At 40.9% G+C, this 11,290-nt stretch overlaps 1 protein-coding gene across 1 annotated transcript in view; it reads right to left on the bottom strand.

The window, feature by feature from the left end:
* Positions 1–7,897: 7,897 nt before the first annotated feature.
* Positions 7,898–11,290, bottom strand: part of si:ch211-132g1.7 (prostaglandin F2 receptor negative regulator) — a 79,532-nt gene continuing 76,139 nt past the window's right edge. Inside the window, exon 15 of the mRNA XM_031746009.2 lies at positions 7,898–11,148. Within this exon, the coding sequence (XP_031601869.1) occupies positions 11,036–11,148 (113 nt within the window). The 3' untranslated portion in view covers positions 7,898–11,035. The remainder of the gene's footprint in view (positions 11,149–11,290) is intronic.

Genomic DNA, 11,290 nt, shown 5'->3' with positions numbered 1-11,290 from the left:
TAGCACTACCGTTCTTTGTGATATAAAGGAATAGGTTCTCTTGTGCCTTAATTCCTTTACAGACTGGGTGAGGCCATGCTTGCTGCAGAGACATATTAGCTTACACTCATGGTAAACACAGAGTGCATCCTCTGTCAATTCTAAAAAATTGATCTTAAAAAAATAAAGTTTGTAATTTATATACAACATATGACACATTAGACTGTTTCAATATTTATTTGACAAACACACAACCAAAATGCAGACACAGCATGTAAAACACTAAGTACACCCCAGGATCAACTATAATTAGCTTGTAGTTTTCTGTATGACTTCATCAGTCTCTCAAATCCTTGTGGAAGATTTTTTGCAGATTCTTCCTTGCAGCATTCCTTCAGTTCATTGAAATCGGGCATGCACAGCAGCTTTACTTGCTGCTGCACGACCCAGTTTCAACAAGCTTTAGCTGTCAAACACAGTTGACTCTAGGATACTTTGGTATACAGAGGGGTTCATGGTCGACCCAATGACTGCAGGTGCTCAAGTCCTGTGGCTACAAAATACACCAAAATAATGACCCTTCCACCACTGTGCTTGACAGCTGGTATGAGGTATATATGCTTATATGCTGTGTTTTCTCCAAATGTAGCACAATATGATCAGTCATCCCCACTTTTGTCTCCTCTTTTTTTTCCAGATGCAGCTTTACAAAACTAATCAATGCTGACATGTTCTTTTAAGAGAGAAGAGACTTTTCTCTTGGCAGACCAAATCCAATCAAGCCGTACTTACTCAGTCTTTTTATAACTGTGCAGTCGTAAACTTTAACATTTAAAAATGCTTATCAAGACCTGTAGACCTGTGGCTCTTGTGTTTTTTGCAGTTCATCTGATATTACACAGTGTAATCTAGGCTGGATTTGTTGGGATGTCCTCTCCTAAGAGGTTTGGCATCTGTCTTCAGTGTTTTCAACTTATAAATAATATTTCTCAATGTTGACTGATCAGACTTAAAGTTGTTTGGAAATGACCTTAATAAACGTTCGCAGATTGATGGGCAGCAACAACTGATTTTTATTTTGTTCTGAAATGTAAAACCTTAGGCTACATTTGTTTATGTCGTACCAATCTCCAGTCTTGGTTACTTTAGGTCATCTGCAGTCTCAGTTTTAGGTCTGTACAGAAGTCTAACTCATGATAATGTGTCCCGACTGTCATTGGGTTGCAGAAGCACAGATGGTTTGGCCTGATGAGTACAAAAGGGTCACAAAACCATAAGATGAATCCTCTGGAGACAGTAAAACAGCAAGTTTTATGGACACTTTAACACCTTGTTCATGGACACAAGGAGGTGTTAGAAGAGAACTCACTGGGTTTCTAAAAGTTAATCCTCAGGAGAACATGAATCCATTCAATTAACTGAAGTTGTTGGATATCTGAAACCTTTTGGATTTCAACACATATATTCTGATTAAACATGTTCTTGTGCTTGTTTTAATAAAAACTATTTGTTTTTCTGGCCCTGGAGGTTTGCAGGCCCAGACTAAGCTTGCAGTTTGCTTTGGGGGCCTTCTTTTCCTGCAGCAATAATTGATAAGCATGAAGCAACGAGTTTGGGCCTGCAAATGAAAAAGAAAAAGATGCATGTTGAGTGGGCTCAGTTTTAATTGTTTGTGTGTTTTGTTACTTTGGATATTGGATGATAAAAGACAGGCTACAGGCACACCTTGTGCAAGCTTCCGACATTCACATGCAGAGACACACCAGTTTAAATTCTTCAGTTAACCACAATAATCCAAGGCAAAGCTTAACAGCTGATGGGTGTTAACTTGAATAAATACTTCATTATTATCTTGAAGACTTCACTATAGCACCACAGGACTTGGAGCTACTGTGGAAGCATTGTGGGTACAGTCTAGGTAAACCCTCAGCCAATCACTGCCAGGATGGAAGGTGTGGTAGCCCCCGTGGATTACAGAAGAAACACAAGTTGGTGAGACGAGGCAGAGCATCTGTTTCGCCTCCGTATGTTGCAGTGCTGTAACGTCGACACAGTCAGTGAGATCTCACCCCGGGCAGACTAGCAGATCTGCTCCTCCAGCCTGCAATCAGCTTTCACAGGCTTATCAGCAAGAGCTCAGTTATGGAGGGAGTTTGAATTTGGGTTTAATTCATCACGTAGTATTAATGAACTGTAGACACACCCGTGTTCCTGTAGGGAAAACAGCTGCTGAGCTTTATTGTCTGAGCGGACTTGTGTTCTGGGAAGTAGCATGAGAGCATGAGGGGTCGTGGCTGATAAATCAATCTGATAGATCAAAAAAAAAAAAAAAAAGAAAAGAAAAGAAAAATTCACTGGATGGTTGTTTGAACTCCTTCAGGTTTCCTATTTTGAAAAACACACCAACAATTGCACAAAAAGGCAGAAGTTGACAAGAATTTCCAGGAAATATTAGGATCTGAAATCCTGTAATTCAGTTCCAGCCTTGCATTTCCCATTTCCCCTTGTTAGCACAGCAGCCTCACCCAGTCACTGTTGAAATCTTTTCCCTTTCTTTGCGATATCATGGACTAGGTTCTCTTGTATCTTTGTTGCTTTACAGTCTGAGTAACAGAAACATATGAAAACATATGAAAGGAATGATTTTAATCTAGGGTAGTGTCCAAATAGTTAATAACCTAATAAATAAAAATAAATATGCTTATTTATCCCTAATATTGTCACAGTTTGTTGTTGTCAGCACAGTAGACATCCAACACGTCCGTCTGCAGACAGCTGACAACAAGCCAGCTAAATAACAACAGCTTGTTAGAAGCTAACGTTATACCAGCTAATGTCAGGCTTGAGTATCCTAAAAACCAGATTATGCTTCTGATGAACAGCTTCATTGTATTCTGATTATATTGATTATATTATATATGCAGGATATCCTCAACAACTCACCGCAGTATAGTTGACATCAGTCAGCCAGTTTTACAGCCTCCTCCAGAGTAGATAGACGTAACGACCCAGAGTAGAGGTAAATAGCAGACTGACAGCCTACACTCAATAGAGATTGAAAATGTGACGTCATTCAGGGGTAAAACCGCAAAGGATTCTGGGAACTCGTGGCAAGAGGTACTAGCGCACGCAGGCTTCCAATTGAAATCAGTTACACAGCGATAAAAAGGATTGCAGCCATTCGAAGACCAAATATAACGTCCCAGAACACTCCAGCTCACATGTTTGTGAGAATGCTTGGAGCAGACTAAGGTCAGTGTTTTGTAGTAGTCAATATGTCATTTTTCATAACATAATTGGTGATATAGGTTACAAGCAAGTCTGGCGCTGAACAGAAACTGTCACGCTATGTTTCTTTGTTTATTGTGCATAAATAGTGAATTGTCCTGACAGAATATTGCGTTTCGCTTCTGTTATTACCACGGTACATTGACAAAAACATACTTTTATTCACAGGATAAAACAGTTGTTTTGTATCACTAATTGCCCAGTACGATTACAACATACAATATTATTGTCACTGCTACATTTCTGTAATGCTACCAGAAATTATTTCCACTACTAATTACCGTTGAGCTCAAAGGTCCTATTAATAAACGGTTAACGAATGTGTATTTATGAAGACGATTTGTGAGACTGGTAAACTTACGATGCGTACGATGGTCTTTCATTCTACACGGTGCATTTCAAGGTCCTGAACCCATCCGTCAGTAAACTGTACCTGGGCTTGTTGCAGTGACCTGAAGTTACTAAAAACTTCATGAGTGTATGAACTCACTCCAAGAACCGTATAACTATAAATATGAGCGTGGTAAAAGTTGGGCAGCACGCTAACATCTTTTGTCCACTCTGTGTGCTCGTAAGGGTCTGACCCTTTCACTTCTTTGATTTTTTTTTTTTTTTCCTCGTATCTTTTCTTTGACTTTTCATCACGTCTGTCTTTGTACGGACCGGCATTGTTCTCCTTCATTTTTGTACATACCTTTTTTTTGGGGGGGGCAAAGAAAAAGCAAGAAGGTATTGGAACCGGAGAATGAACGTTTTTGCGGTGCTGCAAATGTTTGCGTTTGATGCATTACTTTGATTGTTTTGCCACCAGTGCCCGACGTGCAATGCACGAAAGTCACGTGGTCTGTCAATCTCTATACAGATGAATGGCTGGAAAAGTTGTTTGTCCTAAAGCGGCCACCATAGCTAGGATTATCCATTTGAAATGTGGGGGGTTGGGATGTGATGTAAGAATTCAATGAACTGCAATCGGCAATCTACTGACATCTAGTGGTGACATTTTACACACTGTACCTTTAAAGGTAACTGTAACTCCATCAAACTCATTTTTGGCGATAGCTCAGTATTCGCCCTCTTCCACAAGTACCTACTCGGCATGATTTTGGTCGTTTTGCCTAATCAGCTAATATGCGTGGGGTCATTATAGCAACGAGGCATTTGAATGCGACAAAAGAAGCCACAACAAAGGTCGACATCGAGACGATGGTGTACCTGCTGCCCAGGTGTCTGGCTTTTTGTCACATTCGGCGACCACTGTGTTTTTTTGCCTCGTTGTTGGGTTTCAAACATGCTTGTTTTGATTTTTGAGAAGGAGACACTCTCATGACTCATCAAATGACACCACTGATTAGCCAGTTGGTGACATGCAGTCTGCTGACGTAACGATTTTGGATAGCCTCGGATTGCTTGGAACTCCAACTGAGTAGGTACTAAAAAACCCTAAAAACTGAGTCAAACCAGCCTGACCAAATTAGGTACTAGTGGACCAGGACTATATGTGTTAGTAATACTTTATATCCATGAGCTCAAAGCTTTGCTTCACTGGGACATGAGAAACAATTTTCTGGTTATTATTAAACAGCATAGCAGATGATGAGATTTCATGCGCTATGCCGATATTTCTGAGTGAGAACCTTGAAACTGGATTGATGTGTACTCCCATGGTCCCGAAACAATAAGGACATTATGGATAACTTTCTACATCTGCATCAAATCTGTATAATTTAGGGTTGAAATAATTTGCAAATGATTGTACAGAATCTCTGAACCTTTGGAGATATTCATGTGCCAAGCCAAAGGATCTCTGTGTCTTTCTAACTCCTATAAATCTCTTCAAAGTCTTTAGTACATATAGCAAGCAAGTTTCAGCAGACATGGTTTCAAATCTGCAACCTGACTGATCTCCAAAAGCACACAAAAGCAAGGCTAATTTGAGCTTTGACACAGCAGGAAACCCCATATTCTGGAGCAAAACCAAAACAGAATTAAAATCAGTTTTATAAACTGCAACCAAAGTATTGTTTTGGGCAGAGGTGCAGAGGGGTGGGGGTGTAGAGAAGGGAAACGGGGCATTAACAGACAGCAGACTGGTGTGATGGAGCCGGGGCTTTTTGGAGCTGCTGGAGACATCAGCACTGATTACAATGAAGACAAGAAAACGTCGCCTCTGGTAGACTCTGGGGATAACAGGCTGCTTACTTTGCTCCACGCGCTGCTAAATTTTTCTGTCTGAATTCTTTGTTATGTGGAGCAACCCTCAAGCTGTGACACGTTCGAGTCGGTGCCATCTCCAAAACGGCAGGAGTTTACAGCGGTGAACAAGAGCTAAATAAAAAAAGAATTATACCCAGTGCAGCTTTTATTTTTTAAAAAGTCACACACCCACACACACATATACACCACTGATTAAACTGGGAACAGAATGCTTTAAGTTGTGACAAGGCCACATTATCAGTGATCCATGGGTGGCATAGACGCAAACATACAGGAACTGGAAAATGGGTCAAATGGACCCTGAGAGAGAACAAGAGCATGTTAGCAAAACCACAGACAGCTCCAGAGCCAATCAACAGCGTGTCTTTCTTCTCTGCCATCTCCACACGAGATGGAGATGAGAGAAAGAGAAAGGGTGGTGGTGAAAGAGGGAGAGAGATGGAACGAGAGATTGGCTTTAAAGAGGTGTAAAAGCCCCGGAGAGCGGCTGAGGTTTCAGCTCATCTGCATTTCTAATGAAGAGGGGGAGTGAAAGAGGGATCGGTGTGATGAGGAGAAATTAAGAGAAAGGGATGGAGAAGTGGTTATAACAGCAGCAGCAGAGAGAGATGGGTGACAAATAGAGGAAAAAGTACAAACAGATGAATCCCATAAGAGTAACAAGGCGATTGGAGACACACAAAGAACAACATGGAGGCAAGAGGGAGAGATATAGTCGTGGTCTAATGTTGAATTATAAAACATTTATTCTGCTGGAAGTTTTTAAAGTTGCTTTTTGGTTGTTTTTTTTTTTAAACCATGTTTTTGGGAGCATAGAAAAATCTGATTGATGGCTTGCCCACAGACGGAAAAGAAAACTAAATTGGCCCACATTTGTCACAAATCTCGTAGCGGGAACGCTGATCACGACCACATCAGATCCTCTGGAAAAAATTCAGCAGCCATTTAAAAGAAAGAGGGTAAATGTGGGCCAGCCAGGGACAACTGCAGGAAGGGTTGGCTTATTCATACACAATAAATCAACTCCAGCATGCAGCAACAGACGATACAAACACTGAAATTTTCATTTGAGTAGCTTTAGGAAGAGGCACTAGCTGATCAAGAAGGTGGTTCTCAGTTGGGTTACTCATCCAGTACTGTACTAAAGTCTCTGGTCAAGCAGCCAGACTTTGTTGTCATTATTGAAAAATGATCTTGAGCAATAGTTTCCAAGGCTTTCTGAAGGTTTTCTGGGAAACTGGCTGATTTTTCAGTCATTTTCAATGCAGTCCCTGTATCTGACCATTTTTAGAAGTGCTGCCAACGCAATGAACGCAAACTTGGATAGAAAAACAAACCTTGGAACACCATCAGTCATGGATTGGCCTCCACAGAGCCCGGACGTCGACATTATTGGAGCAGTGTGGGATCATGTTGACAGAGAACAGAACAAAAGGCAAAAACATCCAAAGAAGAGCTTTGAATGTCTCTCAAGAAGCCTGGAGAACTATTCCTGAAGACTGCTTAAAGCTGCCCGAGAGTGTTCAGACTGTGCAGAAGAAAAAAGGTGGTCATACCAAATATTGACAGACTCCGTTTGTGCCTTACATACTGTATTTCCATGTACATTTACATATTTCAAGAAATCCCTCCACCCATTTCCCTGGCAAAATACACAAGTATATATCATATACAAAATATATACTCCTATATCATAAGAGGGGTGGCACAACACTATTGCACAGTACCATATTTGTAAATTAATAGCTTGTAATGGCAAACGAACTTCTTAGATGAATATTTAACTGAATGGTGGGAAACGGGGACTACAACTGACAACATCCAAATGCCAAATGATGGTCGATTTTCCATTTTGCAGACTGCAAGTCACTGTATTGTCATTTACAGGTGAGCCGCTCATGCTCTGCTTTTATTTGAGTTTCAGACACACAGAAACAACCATATTTTGCCAATATACACCCAACACTGCATCTGATTGGCTCTGACCCAGACCTATTCTTTTTTTTTTTTTTTTTGTCTAGCCAGGGACAGAAAATGTAGCCAAAATGTATTCAGCCGATGTGCCGAAACTGTATATCCTCTAATGGCCGCTTAAGGCTGCTTCCAACACATGCCTGATTGTCCATAGACTCCCATGTTAAAATTCCATTTTTCCAGCATTAAAAACCATGTTTACCCCAACAACCATTTGTTGGGGTAAACAACAAATGGTTGTCCCCCCCCACCCTTCATAAACAACTTTAGGGGGGTTAAACCTCAAAATAGTCATGATATTAATATCTGTGCTCATAAAGAGCTGGAGTGAAGACAAGGGTAGCCTAAGTGACAGTATTAATGTGAAGAGTGGAACTGACCAACACTGAAATCATCCTCATGAAACACCACACAATAAAATGAGACCATACAGACACAACTGTGTCAGAATGAATACATCTTACAAATCTGTTTATTAAAAAACATCATCATGAGTCATCATACTAATTGCAATAAAATGACAAAATAAAAAGACACTGGGGAGGTCTTGCAGTGACGTTATCACATGATCAGGGATGTGTACTGATGCTACTTTTCAGGTCTTGTTTACTGGCACAGAGCGATATTATTTACCTGTGAATGTGTAGGTGTGTGTATGATAATGATAGTGGAAGAACCTGTTCCGAATACTGCACCAGTATAATCACGGAGAGGATTTAAGGAACCACACTGGAAGTTTCTGAAATAACCAGCCTCCCTTAAGCCAAGCCAAAACACTCACCAGTGTTCTTCTAATTCAGGGAGGATGTATGTGGAAATGATGCAGACCACTGGTTTCGGTTTCAGTTAAAAGAAAAAATGTGGATATGACAACATTAACTCAGAAACACGGTGATGGGGATCTTTTACGTGTTTATTGTGACTGGATAATGGCTCCGCACTGGCTGCCTGAGTTAACTGAGTGTTTTAGTTCTGATTAAGAGTGAATAATAGAAGTTTAACTTTCTGGGAGCTGTGACCCGACTACAGCCTCATATTGCTTGTAAAGTTGCTTAAAACTCTCTTTAAAACACATCAAACAAAGCCTGATTCAACCCCAGCCAGTTCAGGAGAAAACCGTCTGGCACATCATGCTAAAAAACCCAACAGGCCCACTTGGATCCTGCTGGGTTTGGACACAAACTTCCTCATTTTCTGTGTGTGTGGTTGCTTCAAGTATGTGTGTGTTCGCACAGCAGTCGACACGACACACCCCTCATTGCAAGTTCATTCACTTGCGATAAAAACTCCACAGAGACTAAACAGATGTCAGCTGATGCAAGTTGGACACAGCTAACTTTGCCAGTTGGCCGATTATTGCAGATTATTGCAGGTTTCTTTTTGTTGTTGTTTTATAGAAATACATTTTAGAGTTTTATCTAGCAGGTGCAAGGAAAACAGCAGGACTGTTGAAAAAGCAGAACCTAAACATATCAAAGGAAAAATAATGCACACGTTGGTTGTTGACACGTTTTGAACAACTGGAAGTTTACTGGTCAGTTTTTTAGCTACACTGTAGCTCGTTCATGCTGCGTAAATAAAGGAACAACAAACAGCGTAAAACATGGATGTAGCTGTTAGCTGTCCGTTTGGAAAAAGTGCCTTAAACCTGCATTCTATCTGAAGGCCACCAGATGGCGATAGATGTAGCTGCAAAAATGATTAATTAAAATTTAAAAATTATATTTTGTAACTTCTGGTCATGCTATGTTTTATGGAGCATTATCTGTGGAATGAACCACACGTCTCTTAGCTAATAAGATGCCACTCCCAAGCTGTTAGCCAATAAGGGTACAGGTTTACAGTTGGCCCCACCCTTGTTTGTCTCAACTATTTTTTTGCCGTTTCTTTTTTTTGCAACGAACACAGCAACAGTGGAAATCCTCATCTCAAGGCTTCAAAATGGGATTTCAGAAACCAGTGGATGACATAGTAGCTACGTCCATCTTTTATATTGTTTGTGAGGAGAACTGCTAACCTAGCTTAACCAAAAGTGACACAAAATACTTAGCAACAATGTCAGAGAGTCTCATTTATGTTGGTTATGCAAAATGGTTGGAAATGTTAAATATAGAGGGAAGAATAAGTTCTTTCAGAGCAAACTGCATCACTTCTGAACAAGGTAGGCTAGCATTTCCCCTCCTCCTAGCCTTTACGCTAAGCTAACCAAGCTAAGCACATTTCCCAAGTTATTCAACTATTCCTTTTATACCCAAAGCAAGAAACATGCATCACTTTATTCAAAACGTCAAACCATGGAAGAAACCAAGTTCCTTACATCACCCAAACTATTTTTGTCATTTTGTTCACAGTACGAACAAACTTGAGTCTGCCATAGCGAGGTGACAGCTAGCTTTTCAAATCTAGATGTAGGAAGCTTTGATGTGATCAAAATGTAACGGGGGGGGGGGGGACGCCTTGTGTTGCTCATGAATGACATCATACTGTTATTACAAAACAGTACATGCAACTCTTTGTCTCACACACTGTAGCACAGCACTCACACAGTGTACGAAACACACACGAGACCCGGGCAAAAATAACAGCTGGATACATTTTTGAATATTTATAAAAGAAGAGTGCTTGCTGTTGGCGCTTTGAGCAGCAGTTCAAGTGTTGATGTGGCAATACGAACCAAGCACGCCTCCATTAGTTCAAAATATTGGCACCATGTACAGTATATCTCACACACAAACACACTGCATATCTCTGTGTAAAGCTTAAAAATGTCTCATTTTTTTAAAATCTCTGAATTTTCAAAAAACTAGAGTTGAGAATAAAGGTAAATATAATCCAGGTGTTAAGGTGGGAATACTTTGGGGTGGTAGTGCAATGCCAGAACACCTTCAGCAGATGTTTCCCATGTGACTTAAGTAGGGATATATTATGTCTTTTAACCCTGTGCAGATTCATATTAAGTAATGGCACTCCAGTCTCGCCAACCCCAAAGAACCCATGAATTTTACGTGCTTCCCCAAAAAGAGATTATAGTGGGATTCACTGGTACGTCGCTTACTGGTTGCCTTGGCATCAGGATAAGAAAAAAAAAAAAAAACCTAAAAAAGCATTTAGTCAGGCCTGAGCACTTCATTTGTTATCCCTAGTGGTTATAGAGGCAGCAGATCTGTTTACTGATCCGTTATTCCCAAGTGGCAGTGATGTCTCAGAAGTCTCCTGTTCCTCGGATATTAAACTCTGGATCCCTCAGAGCTTCTTGTACGGCGGTGGTGCCGGCGGGGCACAAATTTATCTGCATAAAATTCTCTAGAAGTGCCACAAGATTTCTTCATAGAAACAGAAGTCTGAAAGGCTATTTTTTCCCCATTGGTGAGCGTGAAAGTCCCCTGCTCCTACACTGCAGAGTTGAAAAAAACAACAGTCCTGAGCACCTTTTAAAGCACTGCGAAAATGCGTTTTAATCCCAACGCCCGTCGCCCGGGCACAACTGGGTGTCCCAGAAATCGTCTATGGGCGTGTGTCTGTTATGCGTGTGGTGCTTCCTGTGAGCGCTGCAGTGTGAGGGCGCGGGGGAAAGTGTTTGTCAGTCCATCTCCAGGTCCATGAGTTTGTTGCGTGAGCGTGGAAGGTGTGCAGTGTTACGGCAGCAGCACTGGGCGCAAACCAGACCCAGGACCAGAGAGAAGAGGCCGACACCTGGAAAAACCAGAAAAGACACCATGTAACCAACACCAATAAAACCATTCCAAGCCAACGATTGTTAATGCTACCATTTCTATCGATTAATTTATTCATGCGTACCATTTTTAACTGATACAATAAAAGCTAATAACTTTAG

This window comes from Oreochromis aureus, linkage group 23 (genome assembly GCF_013358895.1).
Source record: "Oreochromis aureus strain Israel breed Guangdong linkage group 23, ZZ_aureus, whole genome shotgun sequence".
Classification (NCBI taxonomy): Eukaryota; Metazoa; Chordata; class Actinopteri; order Cichliformes; family Cichlidae; genus Oreochromis; species Oreochromis aureus.
The sequence above is the reverse complement of the archived record's forward strand: the minus strand, read 5'-3'. Positions and strand labels throughout refer to the sequence as shown.